Below are 20,704 nucleotides of genomic sequence, written 5' to 3'. Positions count from 1 at the left end.
CCTTCTAGAGTTGTGACATGTAATTGATGTCCATCTTTGGATACAAGCAGGCAAAGGGAAACCAAGGCTCAAGGGCAACTTGCCCACATCTGCCCAGCCAGGTGGGCAACAAGTACAGCATGCAGCTGACATATAAATCATAAAGTCCAGTTTTAGACTTGCAACTCTGTTTAATATACAGGGTTTAGAAACATGTGGATCATTGGTGATCTTAGCTGGAGCTGTTTTGGTGGCATTATGTGGGTGAAAACCAGACCAGAGTGGGCTGAGGTGTGAGTGGGAGGTGAGCAACACACAACCCTTTCCCAAAGATTGGCTTTGCTGTGAAGAGGAGGAGGGAAGTGTAGATCATAGGAGTGCTCTGGTTTATTCTTTTTTTTAAAGACAGAAAAACTCAAACTTGTTTAAATATCTTTAGGAAGAAGCCAGTTAAGGGAGTACATTCATAAATTTTCATTCATTCATTCAGTTGCTAAATTATGTCTGACTCTTTCTGACCCTGCCAGGGGAGCAAAGGCAGGCTCCTCTGTCCATGGGATTCCCCAGGCAAGAGTACTAGAGTGGGTTGCCATTTCCTTCTCCATGCATGCTAAGTCGTTTCATTTGTGTCCCACTCTTTGCGACCCTGTGGACTGTAGCCCTCCAGGCTCCTCTGTCCGTGGGATTCCCCAGGCAGGAGTACTGGAGTGGGTTGCCATTTCCTTCTCCAGGGGATCTTCCTGACCTAGGGATCACACCTGCGTCTCTTAACGTCTCCTGCGTTGGCAGGCAGAGTCTTTGTCACTAGCACCACCTGGGAAAACACACTTCCTTCTACGGGGGTCATAGACTTCAGTTGCGTGTTAATATACAAAACATTCAGCGTTCACGTGATCGTATAACACGGTAAGCTGCTTTTTTCCCTGTACGCTGTTGTTCCTCTAACTTTGATGTGTTCAGAATAACTATTCTCACCCTTAGAAGGAATATAAGTGCAAAATTTGAAAAATATAAAAAAATCCCTAAATTATCATAAAGTAAGGCTTTTAGTTGGAATACAGAATAACTTTAATGTTAGTAAAGTCTGGTGTTTTGATTAGACATTTTGTTTATGAGTTCTGTGGATTATAAAAATTTTGAGAAATAGTAGGACTGTTTTTTAACTGACATTACTTTTTGTTGAAAAGCTTTATGATTATTTTACAGGAGGAGGCCCTCTGTCTAGAAGCAGCACTAAAAGTTGGATTTTGATTATTGAAAAGGATTTATTTATTGGATTGGCAGAAAATTCATTGGCAGCTGTGTTTGAAACTTTGCATATTGATTAGTCTTGTAGTCCTGAACTGATAATTTAGCTTCTGGGAGCCTTGGTTTCCTGGGATGAGAAAGGTGATAATACTTGTGTCACAGGATTGTTGTAAAGGTTACATGAACTAATACAATAAGTAACTGACAACGTACCTGGCACCTAACAAATGACCCACCGAAGTTCAGAGGCATTGGCGTTACTTGTATTTAAAGGAGAAGGAACTGAATGCTTGTTCTTCTCTGCCTCCCTTATTAGTTGGTTTATGGACGTCTTTGCTGGTCTCCGACATTTCAACACCAGCGAGGCAAGTAGTTGGAAGAGTTTAGAGCTCTGCCCCGTACTTGTAAATCTCAGGGGAGACTCTGTAAGCGGTGCTGGGGAAAACAGTAAGATCATTCTTTATGGAAAAGCGCAAACTTGGAAAACGTGTACTTAATCAGCAAGTACATAGAGTCTCTCATATAAATAGCTCAGAACTGTGTTTAATTCTTACCATTTTCACCAGGCCTAGGGGGCCTGCCAGGAAAATACTTAACTTTCTTTCCAGCAAGGTTATCTTAGAAAATACTTCCATGTTTACTAGCTCATTCCTGGAGTCTTTCTATAAGAAGCTTCTTTGGGATTACTGTCTTGGTTGCAAATGAGTCTTTGGGCTTTTTTATTCTGTATTTCATTAGGTTTTCTAGACTTGTAGAACAGCCTTCTTATGCCAGGACCTAGACGTCTTAAGATTGTCCTCGTTCCCCAGGAACGGTCGGTGTGTTCTCTACACAGTCCTTTTGTCTTTTGACTGAACCAGGGTGACGTTCATTTAGAAGGTATTTATTTATTTGGGTGTCATACCTGCTGTCAGGACTCAAAGAAAACAAAGACCCCGTTCTCACGGAACTTGGAGTTAATGGAGAAGAAGGGGTCTGTTCAAATAATCACGTTTTCTGAGTCATACCAGTAATGTGACAGGTCCTGTGAAGGAGAAAACCTGATCCCACAGGCAAAGTGGACAAGGTATGAAGGAAAGTTTCCCTGAGGAAGTTGAGAGCTGAATGATAAACAAACAAAAATTAAAGAGGTTAGAGTGAGAGGCACTTTGGCAGCAGGGGCGGAACAGCATAGGCAAAGGCCCTGTGGCAGAGAGGAATATGACAGCTTGGGAAAACGAACAGATACAACTGCCTGTGAGGCTACAGTTACCTTAAGAGTTTCTTTTTTTTTTTTTTTAAAGTTTTAATAATAATAATTAAAAAAAAAACTAAAGGAGGCCACTGTGTGACTGGGCATGGCAGGTGAAGGGGGAGAGGGTTTGGAGGTGAGGCAGGAGAGGCAGTCCAGGGCCCCGGCACGCAAGACCCTGGAGGCTGTGCTGAGGAGTCTGATTTTTAGACCAATAGCAGTGAAATAATACCCCAGAGTTCTAAACAGGGAAGAAGTTGATAAAGAGGTTAGTATTTTGGAAAGATCATTTGAGCCATTAGGTTCAGAACATCTTCGAGGAAACCTGGAGAGGTTGCCCAGGGACCACGAGGGAGGCAGTTACCATCATCCGGGGGGAAACGCTGGTGGCCCAGACTTAGAGTAGTGACGACAGAAGCAGAGTAGAATGGAGGTGTTCCCCACTGGTTTAGAAGGTAAAGCTAAGAACACCTGATGTGGGGTTGGATAACAGCGTCAAAATGTGGATCAGTAAGGCTGACTTAAGTTTGTGACTCACCCAACTGGTTGGATGGTGGTGCAGTTCCTTAAGATGGTTGTGGAAGACCATCTGGAGAGAGGTGGGTGGAGGAGCTTGATCTGAGTTGGGACTGGGATATTGGATGAACGTATGAGCTTCATGTTCCTGAGGCAGGCCTGCACTGGAAACGAGGACTGGGGAGTCATCCGAGCCCAGGGGGGAATTGAAGGGGCAGGCAAGGCTGCGGATGCCAGTGAGGAAGAGCTGAGTGTTGCAGAGAAGGAAAGGCAGGAGAGCCTGGGCCCCAGGAGCCTGGCCCGCCTGGCTGGGCAGAGGAGGCTGAGTGTGCCAAGGAAACGGAGGAGAGATGGGCCGGGAAGCAGAGGGCCGATGGGAACGTGTGCTTACGAGGCCAGCTGTGCAGTGTGCTCAGGCTCGCTCAGTCGTGTCTTCATGACCCCACGGACTGCAGCCTGCCAGGCTCCTCTGTCCGTGGGGTTTTCCTGGCAAGAATACTGGAGGGGGTTGCCATTTCCTTGTCCAGGGGATCTTCACAACCCAGGGATCAAACTTGCATCTCCATGTCTCCTGCATTGCAGGCAGATTCTTTACCACCAGCGCCGCCAGAGAAGCCCTTAAATCGAGTAGATTTCTGTGAGGGGAGGTCAGTAAGGTCAATTGCTGCTGAGAGGTCAAGTCAGACAGCAACTGGAAAACTGCCCATCAGCTTTTGAGCCCTGCGAGTCATGGGTGACCTCACCTGGAGCTGTGCTGGTGGCACAGTGAAGGTGAAAACCAGACTGGAATGGGTAGGGGCAGGTCTGGGAGGTGAGGAAACGGACACGACTCTTTCCCGGGGTTTGCCTGGGGTGTGAAGAGGGAGATGTGGATCGTGGAGGGTTTTTTGGCTTTATTTTTATCTTTGTTTGAAGGTAGAAGAGACTTGGAGAAGGCAATGGCACCCCACTCCAGTACTCTTGCCTGGAAAATCCCATGGACGGAGGAGCCTGGTAGGCTGCAGTCCACGGGGTCACTAGGAGTCGGACACGACTGAGCGACTTCACTTTCACTTTTCACTTTCATGCATTGGAGAAGGAAATGGCAACCCACTCCAGTGTTTTTGCCTGGAGAATCCCAGGGACGGGGGAGCCTGGTGGGCTGCCATCTCTGGGGTCACACAGAGTTGGACACGGCTGAAGCAACTTAGCAGCAGAAGAGACTTGAGCTTGTTTCAACATCATTGGGGAGGGAGCCAGCTGAGGGAGAGGTTAACTAAGAAGAAAGACAGTTTATTCATTCAACAAATATTGAGCGCCTTCTCTGTGCCTAGGAATTCCTAGATGCTGGGGATTCAGCAGTGACCAGAACGGACCAAAGTCTCTGTTGTCACAGAGTTTACGTTCTGCTGGGGAAGTCGGAGTATAAGTGAAACAAGAGTATGTCACAAGTGGTAAATAAGGTGGTGAAAGACTAGAAAAATTGGTGTAAAGTGAAAAAACAGGGCAGGTAAGGTAGTGAAGAATCACAAGGAGGGGTCAGATGGCAGTTTCAGGTAACGAGGGAAGAGGTGACATTTGAACAGTCATCTGAAGGAATCGATGAGTGAGCCTGTGGATATCTGGGGCGGGAGGGCATTCCAGGAGGCAGGAGGAGCTGGTGCGAAGGCCCTGGAACAGGAACTGGCCATGAGTGAGCCGGGGTCGGGTGGTGGGAGGTGAGGTCAGAGGGGATCACAGGGGCCCAGATCTTTCAGAGGCTTGGAGGCCAAGATCAAGACTATGAGTTTTACTGTGTGTGAGATGAGAAGCCAGTGGAGTTTTGCGCAAAGGAGCAGACGTTATCAGATTTACTTTATAATGGTTATGGATAATCTATTTTGAGCAGATATAATCTGATTTATATTTTAAGGAAATCCCTCTGGCTGCTGTGTAGAGAACGCTGTGGGCCATGAGGAACAGTGAAAGTTGAAGGCATGAGACCAGTTAGGAAAGAGGCTCTCGGTCCAGGCAGGAGATGGTGACAGCTTGGCTTGGCGTAATGGGGGTGGTCCCCCGTGGTGAGAAGTGGTCAGGTTTAAATAGTTCCTCAGAAGGCAGCAGGGACAGGACGCTGCAAAGGTGGAGGGACTTGACACGTACTGTTTTCCAGCAGGAGAGCGTACGGGCTGGACAGTTTATGTATTGGCTAACAGGAAGTTGAAGGAGTCTCCTTGTGGCTTTTAATTTTGCATGAAATCGGCTGTTTCATTGGTTGTGAGTAAAGAGGAATGGTGACATGAAGAGGGGGAGAGAGGGTATTTGAGGAGAGAATGCGATGTGCAGTAGTCTTCGTGGAGAGGTAGAGAAGGTGGGCTTAACCAGCAGTGTCTAGGTACTGCTGTGGTTGGTTGTCAGGGCCTTTAGAGACCTGCCGGCTTTCTCTGCTGTCAAGAGGCCTGTCATTGGGTGGAGACTGGTCAGAAAGCTGTCATACAAGCTTGGTGTTTGGCAAGGAGAGGAACCAGTCTATCCTAAAGGAAATCATCCCTGAATATTCATTGGAAGGACTGATGCTAAAGCTCCAATACTTTGGTCACCTGATGCAAAGATCTGACTCATTGGAAAAGACCCTGATGCTGGAAAAGATGGCAGGCAGGAGGAGAAGGGGGCGACAGGATGTGATGGTTGGATGGCATCACCAGCTCAACAGACATGAGTGTGAGCAAACTCCAGGAGATAGTGAAGGACAGGAAAGCCTGGCATGCTGCAGTCCATGGGGTCACAAAGCATAGGACACGACCTAGCAACTGAACAATAACAGCAACAGATTACAATCCTGCTAATGGGATCTGTCCTGGAAAAATGAAGAAAGGGAAAGCTGACAAGTTGGTCTAGTCAGGTCTGACAGGCCAAAGAAGGGTCCTACTTGGGGCAGTTAGTAGGTCAACTGGAAGTACAGGAGCTGGGCAGGTACAGGGAGGAGCTGGCAGTTCCAGACAGGGACAAGATTCAGAGTGTGACCAGCACCTCCGGGCTGGCTTTGGGGGGGGGGAGGGCCTTGTGGATTTGCATAGTGGGGGTGGGGGTGTAGCAGATCGGATGTATGAGGGGAGATGAAGGTTCCAAGGGATGTTGTGGAACCTTGGGGGAGTTGACCAGCGATGGTGTCGTTGAGGTTGGTCATGGTCATTGTTGAACCTAGCCTGGGAGCAGAGCAGAAGAAGGTGAGCTGGTGCCAAAGTCATCAGTGAACCAGGAGGTATGACCCGAGGGGTTTGTATAGGACAGTGATGCCCAGAAAGCATTTCCCAGGAAGACAGCCTGGCCTTGCAGCTGCAGCTGCCGCACCCCGCTCAGGTCTCCCTCCTTTCCAGCCTGCTTATTTATTGCTGCTAATTGCCCAGTTGGCAGTTAGGAGAGCAGGGCTTATTAAAACGTGGGGCAATAAACCAGAGCAGGTGTGCCCCGCCATCTGCTCCTCCCCTTCCCCCTCCCTCCTTCTCTGGAGCAGACAGCCGGGCCGTGAGTGCTGCAGTGGCGTTTCCTGGCTGTGACCGTGGGCAGGTGACTTCACCTCTCTGGGCCCAGATTCCCACCTGCACATGGTTAGGAGATGAGCCTCTTGTCTTCCAGAGGCATAAGGAGGACCAGATAGGCCTATGCCCCTGTGAATGTCAGCCATTTCCATGATTTATGTTCTCCTAATTGTCTTCTTTCCCTTGGCTCTCTGTAGTTCAGCAATGGCAGTAGAGACTTTGCACTATTACTGACTCCTGTCTTAAGAGAGCTGACATTTATTGACCACTGGTGTATGCTTGACACCGCCTTAGCCATGACCACTTCGGGTTTCTCAAAGGTTACCCACACCCACCTGCCTTGTTACAGTCTCTGGAGCATATGGAGCGCATGTTTTTTAGAGTAGGACATCAGGATTCAGGGAGGTTTAATAACCCACCTGGTGTCATTCAGCGGCGAGATATCCATGCCAGAACCTAGTTCTGCCAGAACTGCCAACCCATTTCTTAACTTTCACCTCACCAGGCTGTGTCATGTTGATTTCTGCAAGCTGAAAGCTTGGCCACCAGCCTCCTGGGCTGGATTCTCTGGCCACTCCCACAGCCTGAGGCCTCAGCTAGAGGAGGCCAAAGCTGCTCCTTCATGGATTCTTGTCCTAGAGGGGCAGGAACCACACCACGGAGCTCTGTTTAGCTGACCCAGTGTGTCACAGGCCTTATGGTCCCTGAGCGAGATGTTTGATATTAGTCATCCGGATGTTTCTCTTCTGCTTTCTTACGTGTGTAGAAAGAGGACGTTGAAAGATTGGCTCGAAGGGTTAAAATTGCCACTTCTTGTAAAGTTCAGTTACTCGGTTTTCCCTTCCTAAAAGTCAGTCTAGAATGTAGTTGTCCAGGGAGAGGCAATTTGTTACTCCCAGCACTGTGTTCTAGGGTTGCTAGGATAACTAATGCGTCTAGACCACTGGCTCACAAGAGATTGTATAAAGAAGGCTGGCCTTTTGGAGGTTATCTGAATACATGGAATTCAGGTGGAACAGCTTCACTGGCCTGCTTTGATAATACCATGAGCCTGCCAAGCACACCACGTAGGAATGCATTCGACCAAGTGGATGTGGGGGAAACCAGCGTGTTTAGATAGGATGTTCTTGTTTCAGTGGCGCAAAATCGTGTCCTCCTAGAAATAAGACTCTCTCTTTGAGATCGTGATTGCTGATTGTTGACACTATATCCATAACCATAACCGTGTAGTTGATGTACCCTCCATGGTAAAGGTTCATAAATTAATTTTAACTCATAAAAATTATGTATATATATTATAAAATTATATATATAAATCATAATTATACACAGGAGAAATGTCCTTAATGCTGCTGAACTGTACACTTAAAAATAGTTAATGTGGTAAATTTTGTGTGAGCATATTTACCACAATTTTTGTAAATGCTAAAGCGAAAGTATATACACTTACCATAGAAAATGTGGGAAAGATCATCATCGCCCTACTCGGACAGCTTTCAGTATTTTGTTCTGTTTGTTTTCTTTTATATACACATTACCTGCTCCTAACACGCCTCTCCTTCTTCCCCACCAGATGAAATTAAAGCAGAAATAGAGAAGCAGAGGTGAGCCCGGGCGCCTTCTCCGTGCTGACGTGCAGTGTGACGGGAACTGGCGGGGCCCGCGGGAGCGCCTTCCTCTGCGTGTTTTCTCCTGTTCCTGGTCCCGGGTGGAGGATGGGGCACACACTGTCCCAGCACAGTGCTGGGCACACGGCAGGACTCTGTATCTGTCTGTACTGATGCCAAGTTAACAGACTGCTGGCTAACAGCTGCGCATTTGGAGGAGAGGGTGTGTGCATGTGGGTGCTAAGTTGCATCTGACTCTTTGCAACTCCAAGGACTGTAGCCCACCAGGCTCCTCCATCCATGGGATTCTCCAGGCAAGAATACTGCAGTGGGTTGCCATACCCTCCTCCAGGGGATCTTCCCAACCCAAGGATTGAGCCCCAGTCTCCTGCATTGCGGGCAGATTCTTTACCACTGAGCCCCCTGGGAAGCCCCCACGGAAGGCTCACCAGCATTAACTTGACCTTCCTTACCCTCTCCTCTGGGGCTTCTCCTGTGGCTCAGCAGTAAAGAATCCACCTGCCAATGCAGGAGATGCAGGTTTGATCCCTGGGTCGAGAAGATTGCCTGGAGGAGGGCATGGCAACCCACTCCAGTATTCCTGCCTGGAAAATCCCATGGACAGAGAAGCCTGGAAGGCTACAGTCCTTGGGATCCCAAGAGTTGGACCCGACTTAGCAACTCAGCACCAGCAACCACCTTCCCTTGACAGAGGAGGCAGAGCCCTGGCTCTTCATGCTTCCTCAGGCAGGAGGACAGCATGTGCTGTTGCGGGACGGCCCCTCATCCTCAGAGTATTGAGGCCAGAGTCCCCCCTTCAGAAATGCAGCTCTGACGTGGCATCCGGGATCCGCGCCAGGCTGCTGACGAGACAGCTTGTCATCAGAGACCTTGTTCTCTGTGTGTGGCGCCTTGGTGTGTTTTTCCCCTAATGCGTGTCTTTAAACTCCTCCCTGTCTAGCCCCCCAGATGCGGTTTGCAGGCACTTTTAATTAAACTATTGCAAGTGGGAGCGGAACTTACAGTGGTGGGGGAGAGTAGCAAAAGCAAGCTTTTTTTTTTTCGTTTCCCCTCTCCGGCCCTCTCCTGCTTTTCTCCTAGGCTCGGTGCTGCCGCTCCGCCCAAGGCAAACTTTGTAGAAGCTGACAAGTACTTCCTTCCGTTCGAGCTAGCTTGCCAGTCCAGGTCCCCCCGGGTGGTCAGCACGTCCCTCGACTGCTTGCAGGTACTGCGTTTCAGCTTGGTGGCATGCAGGGTGTTCTCACGGGCTGCGGGTGGTCCTTTACACCAGGAGCCCCCAGCCTCCAGGCCACGGGCTGGCCCTCCTGTCAGATCAGCAGCGACAGGAGACTAGAAGCAAAGTGCGCAGTAGACGTAACGCACGCGCAGCGTCTGAAACCGCCCTCCCCACACCCCAGCTCATGGAAGAACTGTCCTCTGTGAAACCGGTCCCTGCTGCCAAAAAGGGTGGGGACCACTGCCACAGGAGCTGTGCTCATGACCCTGCTACTCAGAACGCTCTGAGTTGGTGGACAGAGGAGCTCTTCACCACATTCTTTATATTACTGTCAGGGAGAGAAGACAGAATTAGCAAGTCCTGAAGCGTTGTTCCTGGATGAACTCCAGGACTAGGTTCCTGCAAGCCTCTCCAGTCACCTGTTCATCAGTTGGTGAACATACAACCTTACTCTTTGTGGGTTTCTTTGTGCATGCTTGCGCGCTCAGTTATGTTCCACTCTTTGTGACCTCATGGACTGTAGCCCTCCAGGCTCCTCTGCCCATGGAATTTCCCAGGCAGGAATACTGGAGTGGGTTGCCATTTCCTCCTCCAGGGGATCTTCCTGACCCAAGGACTGAACCTGCATCTCTTGGGTCTCCTGCATTGGCAGGTGGATTCTTTACCATTCAGCCCTCAGGGAAGCTCATGTTTCTGTTTAAAGATACCTTATTTACAGCAGCCTGCATTGTTGATTCATTGACCTTGAGCTCATGATCAGCAGCACTCTGATACATGCCTGAACAAAGCTGATCACACATCCTTTCTCTTTAGGGCACATTCCTGCCTTCTTGTTCTTAGCCACACTAAGATAGCACTCAGCTCTGTGGACACGGGCCATTTTAAATGGTGAAATAACCAACAAAAAGAACAAGAATGTGAACACCATGGCACTAAATAGATCACAGAAAAGTCACCGCTTACGGTATGAGAGCTGAAACAAGACGGCAGAGCAACTCCTTGTTTGACTTCAGTTGGGAACTTGACCATCAAGTGATTCAAATTTTTCTCTGCACTGTGGGTGTCCACAAATGACCATATTAGTCTACCAAGTATTGATTTGGGACTTACATTTTAGTAAATGGGAGCATTCACAAGTGCAAATCTATGAATAATGAGATTGACTGTATTTAGAGCCACAAGTAGCCTTGTTATAAATTCCTTTTCACTGGTGAAGAAGCAGCCACGCAGAAGTTAGGGTGCCTTGTCCAGTGATGTTCAGGTAGTGAGGAACAGAAACAGCGCTACAGCTCGGGCTTCTTAATTTTGGGTCCAGCATTCTTGAATTTTTCCTGAGGTCTACTCCTGAAGCTTTGGTTTCCCCAAGAAACATTTGTTTTTAACTCCAGTGGGAACCTACAGCAGTGAAAAGAGCTAGGAAAATTTTTTCAAAATATAGTGGAGAGATACACAGTTTACCAGTACTTTCTAGAACAGGAATAGGGAATAGGTTCTGTATTGTGATTGCTTAGAAGCTGTGTTGAAAAATTATCTGGAGCCTCATCTGGATTTCTTGAGAAAGTGCCACAGTTGATTGATTCTGTCTGCTGAGACCCAGGACTGCCAAGTGGCGGTGGGCATGCCACACTTTTGGCATCTCTAGTCTAATATTTACTCTATTAATCTCTCTTCTTTGCTATAGCTATTCTTAAAAATTGATGACAGTTTCTTCACAGAAACAGCTCTTCCAAATGAAAAGCCATTTCTCATTTAGTATAATTCTGTACTGTGTGAAGTGTGTCATCAGCCAAGAATTTTCAAATGCCAGGCTCAAATCCTACTTCTAGCCTAAAATATTTGTTGCTGTGAACATTTTCTGAGGAAAGTTTGGCTTAAGTTTAATTTTCATTGTTTTGTCCTCATGTTAAGGTTTAGTTTGGTAGCTGGTGCCGATAGTCTCCATTATTGATGTGCTAAACAGCAGCTAACATCTTCAGCCCTCAGCCTGTGCTGGGCCCTGTGCTAAGAGCTTTATCCCCCCAACATTGTGTTTAATCTTCCCAACAACTGTCTGAACTTCTTACTCTCATCCTCATTTTTGAACTAATTAAACTGAGGCTTAGAGAATAAAGTGTCCAGCCCTGCCAAGTTCCCCCAGGCAGGCGGTGATGGGATTGGGTGGGTGTCTAGGACTTGTTTACTCCAAGCCTGTGTTTTTAATCAGGGGTCCTTAAACTATCAGTTTAGTCAGTTCAATTGCTCAGTCGTGCCCGACTCTTTGCAACCCCATGGACTGCAGCAGCCAGGCCTCCCTGTCCATCACCAACTTGCGGAGTTTACTCAAACTCATGTCCATTGAGGTGGTGATGCCATCCAACCATCTCATCCTCCGTCGTCCCCTTCTCTTCCTGCCTTCAATCTTTCCCGGCATCAGGGTCTTTTCCAATGAGTCAGCTCTTTGCATCAGGTGGCCAAAGTATTGGAGTTTCAGCTTCAGCATGAGTCTTTCCAATGAATACTCAGGACTGATCTCCTTTAGGATGGACTGGCTGGATCTCCTTGAAGTCCAAGGGACTCTCAAGAGTCTTCTCCAACACCACAGTTCAAAAGCATCAGTTCTTCGGTGCTCATCTTTCTTTAAAGTCCAATCTCACATCAGTACATGGCTACCGGAAAAACCATAGCCTTGACTAGACGGACCTTTGTTGGCAAAGTAATGTCTCTGCTTTTTAGTATGCTGTCTAGGTTGGCCATAGCTTTTCTTCCAAGGAGTAAGCGTCTTTTAATTTCATGGCTGCGGTCACCATCTGCAGTGATTTTGGAGCCCCAAAAGATAAAGTCTGTCACGGTTTCCATTGTTTCCTCATCTATTTGCCATGAAGTGATGGGACCAGATGCCATGATCTTAGTTTTCTGAATGTTGAGTTTTAAGCCAACTTTTTCACTCACCTCTTTTCACTTTCATCAAGAGGCTCTTTAGTTCTTCTCTTTCTGCCATAAGGGTGGTATCATCTGCTATCTGAGGTTATTGATATTTCTCCCAGCAATCTTGATTCCAGCTTGTGCTTCATCCAGCCCAGAGTTTCTCATGATATACTCTGCATATAAGTTAAATAAGCAGGGTGACAATATACAGCCTTGACATACTCCTTTCCCGATTTAGAACCAGTCTGTGCAAATCTGGCCTGTAGCCTGCTTTGGTGAATAAAGTTTTATTGGAACGTAGCTGCCTTAGTCTGTTTAGACTGATGTAGCAGAATAATACAGACAGGAGATGTTTGTTTCCCACAGGTTTCTGGAGGCTGGGGAGCCCGTGATCAGGTGCCCTGGTTGAGTTCCTGGTGAGCCCTCTTCCTGGTTTGTAGATGGCCAGGTTGTCACTGTGTCCTCAGGTGGCAGACAGAGCAAGCCAGGAGTCTGGTTTCTCCTTCTTTTTAACGTTTATTTGGCTGCACTGGGTCTTAGTTTCAGCACGCAGGGTCTTGGTTGTGTCATGTAGGATCTTTGGTTGCAGCGCACAGGCTCTCTAGTTGTGGCGCAAGGCTCCAGAGTGTGGGCTCAGTAGTTGTGACATGCAAGCTAAGTTGCTCCACAGCATGTGGGATCTTAGTATCCCGACCACAGATCAAACCTGTGTCCCCTGCATCGCAAGGCAAAATCTTCACCTCTGGACCATCAGGGAAGTCCCTGGTCTCTTCTCATGGGGCATTAATCCCATCGTGAGGACCCCACTCTCATGGCCTCGTCCAGATGTAATCACCTCCACAAGACCCTCCCTCTTACTACCATCACATGGAGAGTTAGGACTTCAGTTGGGGAAACACAAGCATTCAGTTCAGGGCATAACAACAGCTGGGCCCTTTCGTTGGCTGCTTTCCATCTACTACAGCTGAGTTGAAGAGTTGGAACAGAGACCACATGACCTGCAAACCTGACTGTTTAGCAGATGGTCCTCTACAGAAACAGGCTGCTGACCTCCACTCTTCACTGTTAGCCTGTACTTCTGGCCTCTTTAATTATACATAGGCTGTGTTTTCCTAGAAATGGTCTTTTTTCTGAAACAGTGTACGTGTGAGTATGATTTCTGGTGGAAACACTGACGTCCAGCTTTGCTTCAGCAACTTGAGTTACAGAACCTGTCTTAATGCTTTTGGCATATGGTTAGCTCTCTCTTAGATTGGAAGTTCTCTGTGATGTAGTAGGTACACCAGGATTTCTTTGCTTAGTATGCAAAATGGGTTGTCCTTTTCACGGCATTAAAAAGTGGCTGGGCGCTCCCTGGATACTGGGTGGGACGATCACTTCCTCTTGGGGCTTGTCCTTGCACAGCCTGTTCAGCTGGCTTTTCCCGGTGTGGCGAGGTGACTTCTGCCTTGCAAGTGGAGGGCCAGTGTCCAGGAGGAAAGGTTGGTTGGGTCAGGGTTGAGGCCAGCTATGGGTGCATCTGTATTGTGCCCTGGACGTTTTAAGGCATCCCTTTTTCAGCCTGGAAAGTTGAGTGGGTAGCAGAGATGCTTCGGGTTTGGTTTGCTACAAGTACAGACCTCAGCGTTCCCTTTCCCCACAGGGAGAAGCCTTCCCTTGTTCTCGCTTCTCCCAAGTGATAAAGATCCTTTCCTTCAGCATCTGGTCTCTGCACGCTACCCTAAGGCCAGGACCTGGGGGGAGAGAACTAGTTCCGTCTTGTCTAAACTAGTGAGTGATCTCCAAGTTTTTCTGGGCATAGACCAACCACAGAAATTATTTTTGAGAATATTCTCTCACACTATTTCTTCAAGTATAAGATTATATACATGTGCTACTGCTATCACATTACATATATTATAAACCATACAAAAGTAGACCTTTAAAAGAATAAGATAAAAAGTAGATAGAAATAGAGTTCTAATATTTTCTTTCTACATAAAGCTGTGGGAAACCACTGGTTTAAGCTACCTGGTTCATGCCACAAACATTATCTTTTAGCTTTTATTTCTAAAAGACTTTGTATGTTTTAATGCTCATTTTAAAATCAATGTATAATAATATAAGTTGTACATAGCTACATTCTCTGTTAGAAATTTCTTTTAGAACTATACAGATATGGCTGAAGTCCCTTAGACCACTAGCCCCAGACCCAGTTGCCTGTTTCGATGTTTTAATTCTCTCTTTTTTTTTTTTTTAAACATAAATGGTACCATTTATGATACCCTTTTCCTGTAGAGGACTGCATGCTAAGTATTTAGGCTTTTTGCAGGTCATATAGTCTCCGTTCCAACTCTTCGACTCAGCCATAGTAGCTGGAAATTCCATCATAAAGCATTTATACTTGTACAGATATTTCTATGGCTTGCTTTTTACGACGTTGGTTTTAATGTCTGTTAAAACATCCCATGCAAGTAGAGGGCACTCCTGATAAATGATACGCTACCATTTTATTTACTCCTCCTCCTGTTGAGACTTCTTGGGTGGCTCATCCGCCTGCTAGTGGCGAAGACACAGCAGATATGGGTTCAGTCCCTGGATCAAGAAGACCCCCTGGAGAGGGAGATGGCAACCCACTCCAGTTTTCTTGCCAGGGAAATCCCATCGACAGAGCGGCCTGGCAGGTTACAGTCCATAGGGTCACAAATGAGTCAGATATGACTTAGCAGCTTAACAACAACAACCGCAGCACTGCCCTCACAGGAAGCCAGCCTGTGGAGCAGTGATGAGAGGGGATGAGACAGTGGGCATCTGGACTTGTTCTTCAGAAACACACTGGAGGGGCCTCCCTGGCAGCCAGTGGTTACGACCCTGCACTCCACAGCACGGGGTGCAGGTTGGCTCCCTGGTCGGGAGCGTGAGATCCCACCGGGCTAACGGAGCCAGAAATAGATAAAAACCAGAACCACACTGGAGCATCTCCCCGCCTCCGACTGGAGCCCCCTGGGCCTGATCTGGAGCCCCGCTGTGTGCAGGCCTCTCCTGCCCGCCGGTCCAGCGGTGTCATGGTTCTGCTCTCAGCCTCTCTCTCAACCAGTTTTTCTTCCTGTGTGTTGGACGGTGGTGCTTTGGAGGCTAATAATGAGGAAAAGCTATTGAGAAGTGGCGTGAGGCCTCGGCGGGGGGCGTGTCTGCGTGTCGCAGGGGCCGTGGCCCTGTGATCACCTCTGGAGCTGTGTCACTCTGGGCAGGCAGATCAAGAACGTAACACGCCAGAAACCAAAAGGATAAAGAACAGAGCAGCATCTGTCAGAGTCTTTACTAAGTCTCTGGAAGCAGAGGGTGCCTTAGAGTTCACAGACCCCAGAGGCCCTATCGCAGATGAGTGGTTCTTTTTATTCGGTCAGCCGTCAGGACAACCTGGATGACTTGGAGAAAAACATTGTTTCCTGGGCTCCACCCAGCCAGCCTGGTCGAGCACGTCTGCGTTGAGGTCCAGGAGTCTTTTTCTGTCACAGGCTCCCTCTTGGACTCTGAATATCAGCCCGGCTTTGAAACCATCCTGACCTTTGAGTTCCCTTCCAGCTCTCAGATTGTCCCTGACGAAATCCAGGTCAGGAGGGAGGTGGCCCGTGTCCAAACTGATCAGTCACCTGACCCCGAGGGCACAGCCCGGACAGCCTCTTGTCTCTTCAGTGGCACGGGTGACGTGCAGTTTGATAGCGTTGGTGCAGAATTCAGTGAGGGTTTTTACTTTAATTTTTGGAATGAAAAATGCATGGGCATGAGTCACCATTCAGAAAGAATGAAAGCCTGAGCCACAGTATGTCTTAGTCCTGCTCCTGCTCACAGCTGCTTAGTTCTCCTTGAGCTCAAGCAAAACTTGTTATCATTAGTTTTTAATGTATCTTGCCTTTTGCGGTGTTGGGGTGGGGGTAGGGGTTTTAACAGCTTGAGATATAGTTCAGATGCATGTAGTTCACCCGTCTGAGGTGTACAATTCCGTGACTTTCGTATATTGACAGAGTTGTGCAGCCATCACCACAGTCTAATTAGAGACCATCTTTATCCTCGGAAAGAAGCCTTATTTTTGCAGTCACTCCCTGTTTCCCCGGAATCCCCCAGCTCTAGGCAGTTGCTAACAACTTCTGTCTCCGTTATATATAGTTTTAATTTCTCCTTTTTTTAAAAAAAAAATTTATATGGCTGTGCCAGGTCTTAGCTGCAGCGTATGGGATCTAGTTCCCCAAGCAGGGATCGAACCCAGGCCCCCTGCTGCATTAGGAGCCAAGAGTGTTAGCCCCGGACCACCAGGGAAGTCCCCAACTCCTCCATCTTTCACAGAAGTGGTTGTGCACTGGGGGCCATTCTGCACATGCCTTTTCCCCCAGCCACTCTCAGCGTCATGGGCTTTTCTGCCATCAGGAGTCAGGCCGGATGCTGTGCTTTTGGGGTGACCATGCCCCGCCGCACCCAGGGGGAGCAGAGGGATCTCTGGGAACCGGAAGTTAAAGACCAAGCCTGCCGCCTGCCTCTTAACCGATATGGATGGCTTCAGCCTTGGCCAGGCAGAAACTCCTCATGTCTGTGCTTTCTGTGTTTAGAAACTCATCGCTTATGGGCACATCACTGGCAACGCCCCCGACAGTGGCGCCCCCGGCAAGCGGTTGATTGACAGGATCGTAGAAACCATTTGCAACTGTTTTCAAGGCCCTCAGACCGATGAAGGCGTTCAGTTACAAATCATTAAGGTATTTCTGTCTGCCTAGTCTGGATTTTAAATGAGAAAACTCGTCCCCTCTGGGAATTTGAATTTCTAATTTACCATGTGTTAGTTGTCTCAGGAGGCACTGAGCTAGAGCAAAAATATGTAAGCATCACGTAGATCTTTTGTGAAGTGTCAGAACTGATTAGCGTGGACCAAGACAGAAGAGCAGAAACAGGTGTGTTTTCAAAGTAAATAGTTCCGCTAATAATCACATAAATTGCTTGTGAATTAGATTGACTTGAAATCCTGTACTCTCTCCCCTTGAATTTCTGGGTTCCCGGACTGCCATTTCTCAGCAGGTCCTGTGTCGATACTTTTATCACCAGTTTGCCCCTGTCCCTTTTTCTCCCTTCCCATCATCCTGTTCCATTTCTGCTGCCAGGAATGGTTTGGCGTGGGATGGTCCCATCTGCTTGTCAGAACCAATCAGGATAGATGTGGTCAACGTTTCAAATCCTAAGTCCTGGACATGTTAGCTTTGTGAGGGATGGCTCTGTGCTAGCTGCACCCTACTTAAAGCTCCCTTGAAAATCCACCAGGGAACTGGGAAGCTGATCTCCGTATCTCACCCCACCCTGCACCTCCATCAAAACATGAATATCTTGTGATCGACGTATGTGAGATCAGGTTGGAGCGTTTTCCCTCCTGAGAGAAGTATCTGGTTTTTTTGGTTTTTTAAAAAGTAAGCTGGTAGAGAGCACACTTCAACACAGCTCGGTTACTTCACATAACTTGGGTTCTATGGAGTTAATAAGTGTGTTTAGACTTTTTTGAATTTGGAGCAGCAGGTGCTTGGCTCTTGGTACTAATCATCCAGTTTAGCTCACAGAGCCATCTTCTTAAACCAAACCAAATAAAAACAAAGGCAAACCTTGTAGAAAAGTTGGGCTTTGAGAGGACGGGCAGTGGGCACTCCCGAAGATGAAGGTTTTGGATTTTTGTTTCAGGCTCTTCTCACCGCGGTCACATCCCCGCACATTGAAATTCACGAGGGCACCATCCTGCAGACGGTCAGGACATGTTACAATATCTATTTGGCCAGCAAAAATCTCATCAATCAAACCACTGCCAAGGCTACCCTCACTCAGATGCTGAACGTCATTTTCACCCGCATGGAAAACCAAGTGGTGAGTGGTCGCAGTTAGCAGCTGCCGTGAGTGGGACACCATCCCAGGCTGTGAAGTCTTTCCTGTGTGGCCTCGGTGCCTGGTGAAGAGTCTTAGCATCTTGTAATTAATTCCTTCTTCCTCTGAGTTCTCTGCAGTCTGTTTTTGTCCTTGCTTTAAAAAGCAGAGAGAGAATCTCGATGGGTTTTGAAATTTGAATTCCAGATTTGCTATGAGTTTGTTGAAGGAATTGATTTCCTTTTTTAAATGCTATCCTTCTGTTTGGATATTCTTTATGCAACAGGCTGGCTTTTTTTCTGTTCCTTATCAAAACGCTGGATCCATTTAGATTGAATCCCTTTTTCGTTGCCTTTCAGTTGCAGGAGGCCAGAGAATTGGAAAAACCGATCCATTCGAAACCACAGTCCCCTGTGATCCAAGCTGCAGCAGGGTCCCCAAAGTTCAATCGTTTGAAGCAGAGCCAGGCACAGAGCAAACCAACAACTCCTGAAAAGACAGATTTAACCAATGGCGAGCATGCCAGAAGTGGTTCTGCGGTGATCACAGAGAACGGACACACCCCCAGAGAGAGGGGCCCATTGCTCTCAGGTATGGCCCCTGCGCCTCCCCGTCCCCCACTGACCGGGCCGTCTTGCATCCAAGGGGCCGGTGAAGGAGCTGTCTGGTGTCATGACAGGAAACCTCCAGTAGCTCTTCTCTTTCTGGGCCTCCTCCTTGACTTCCCCTTTGATTTTCTCTTATGAAACATAACCCAGGAGGCCAAGTGTCTCAGATCCCGTTGTCAGTTATGAGTGTTTTGGTTGTTGTGGTGGTTTTTTTGGTCGGATGTTGGGGGGTTGTTCCTGGAATATATCTAGCTACTGCTGTTTGATGTCAACTGTAGTGCCGTGGGTTCATGTTGGAGTGCTTGTGTCCCAGAAGGTAATCGTTTGGGTGGTTGAGCATTTAATGTCTGTTTCATCTCCCAGAAGAGGACACGGACATCATCTGTCACATATACACAGGCGCTCTGTGCTCTGCCCACTTACGGGCAGTTAGTCACTATTTATGGACGTCTTTGAAGGGAGCCAGAAGGTGGGTGGGTGGGTTCATAGAGAAATAGGCACACAGACAGCTCTGTCTTCTTCTGAGACCAAGTACATTACTACTTGGTTGTGCTTGCTTTTTTAAATGAAAGATCTTCCGTACCCGATGATAGTCTTGAAGTAAATAAAATATTAGGTGTGAAAGTTTTGAATTGGGTTGTCATATAAGATTATTTTTTAATATTTACCTCTCTTTCACTGTGCAATTTGTGCAAACAGAATTCTAAATTTATATATTTTTCAAGAACTTACCTTATTCTCAAGTGATTTCTGCCAAATAATTTTTCACTCTAGCTGATGGTTCTACAATGAAATATCTGACCCGCCTTCGTAATTGGCCTCATATCTTCTTCTGCCCCATTATTTGCAGTGAGGTCTGTTGGTGGTATGTTGGCTACCAGAGGCATACTTGAGCAGCTTTTGTTCATCTGTAATTTACCAGAGCTCGGCATGGGCAGGAAGAGGCCAGGTGTTGCTGCTGGAACGTTGCTTTGCATCAGCTCACCCAAGGCCAGGACCAGAGAAAAGGCACCACAGGAGCCGCACGTGCCTTGGGTGCGCCCTGTTGGCTGCCCGGTGCCACGTGTCTCGGAAGGTGTTCAGGAAGCCCTGACCCACCTTCTGTACCGGTTTTCATGTTGGCCTTATTAACTCTCAGAGCAAAGAGCAGGCAGGTTTTTACTGGAATCAGACTGTGGCCAGTCAACAAATATTAATATTTAAACACACTGCAGTGACCGTAACTGTGCAGATGGAAGAGCAGGTCTTCCTGAGCCGCATGAAAGCGCTTCCACTGCAGCCCGTTTTCCACCCAGCAGCCAACATCATCTTTTAAAAGCATGGATTAGTTGAGGACCTCCCTCTGCTTAAACCCCTCTGGTAATTTCCCATCCTGTCCCATTCATAGTGGCGTCTGTGCCTGCGCCATCTCCACGATGTCCAAGGCCCTGTGTGTCCTGCCTCCGCCCACCTCCCTGTACCCTTCCTTGGCTTCCTTTCCCCTTGTTTGTAATAGGATGTGCAGGTGGTGTTTCTGGTTCTTGAAAATGTGGTGCTTGCTCTTGGTACCTTGGCACCTACTGTCCCTTACCCCGCCTTTGTCTCCAGGTTTCGTTTCTAACTGATCCCCTCTCTGAAGCTCCCCATCACTCTGTCCCATCACCCTTTCTTATTTTCCTCATGGCACTCTTCAAGTCACTGAAGAGTTTGTGTTCACTTGTTCCTGGTCTAAGGCATCGGCTACCCTGTTCACCACAATATTCCCAACACCTGGTTTGGTGCCCAGGACATATAGTCAGTAAATACCTTTTTTCCTGAATGAATGGAGTGTGGGGGGGATTTGATTTCTAGAATATGGTTTTACAGAAACCCAGGAACCTAAAATTCTGCTCTAACACAGAATGCTTTACACTTAGCATATTGCTGTGGATTTTGTTGCCACAAGGTGTAATACACCCCGTGAGGCTTCTCCCAAGATCGTGGGCATCAGAGTGCCTGTAGGAATCAGACCACAAACCTCCAAGTGG

General features: G+C 47.7%; 1 protein-coding gene across 2 annotated transcripts in view; it reads left to right on the top strand.

Moving 5' to 3' along the window:
- The window catches only part of ARFGEF2 (ARF guanine nucleotide exchange factor 2), an 82,981-nt gene that overhangs the window by 5,296 nt on the left and 56,981 nt on the right, over positions 1-20,704 (top strand). Inside the window, exons 2-6 of one of the 2 annotated variants that reach the window (XM_070381075.1) lie at positions 8,045-8,075; positions 9,180-9,303; positions 16,803-16,949; positions 17,914-18,093; positions 18,450-18,681. In XM_070381075.1, the coding sequence (XP_070237176.1) occupies positions 8,045-8,075; positions 9,180-9,303; positions 16,803-16,949; positions 17,914-18,093; positions 18,450-18,681 (714 nt within the window). The remainder of the gene's footprint in view (positions 1-8,044; positions 8,076-9,179; positions 9,304-16,802; positions 16,950-17,913; positions 18,094-18,449; positions 18,682-20,704) is intronic. The other variant, XM_070381076.1, reaches the window with a different exon arrangement.

Source organism: Bos mutus, chromosome 13, assembly GCF_027580195.1.
Source record: "Bos mutus isolate GX-2022 chromosome 13, NWIPB_WYAK_1.1, whole genome shotgun sequence".
NCBI lineage: Eukaryota > Metazoa > Chordata > Mammalia > Artiodactyla > Bovidae > Bos > Bos mutus.
The sequence above is the reverse complement of the archived record's forward strand: the minus strand, read 5'-3'. Positions and strand labels throughout refer to the sequence as shown.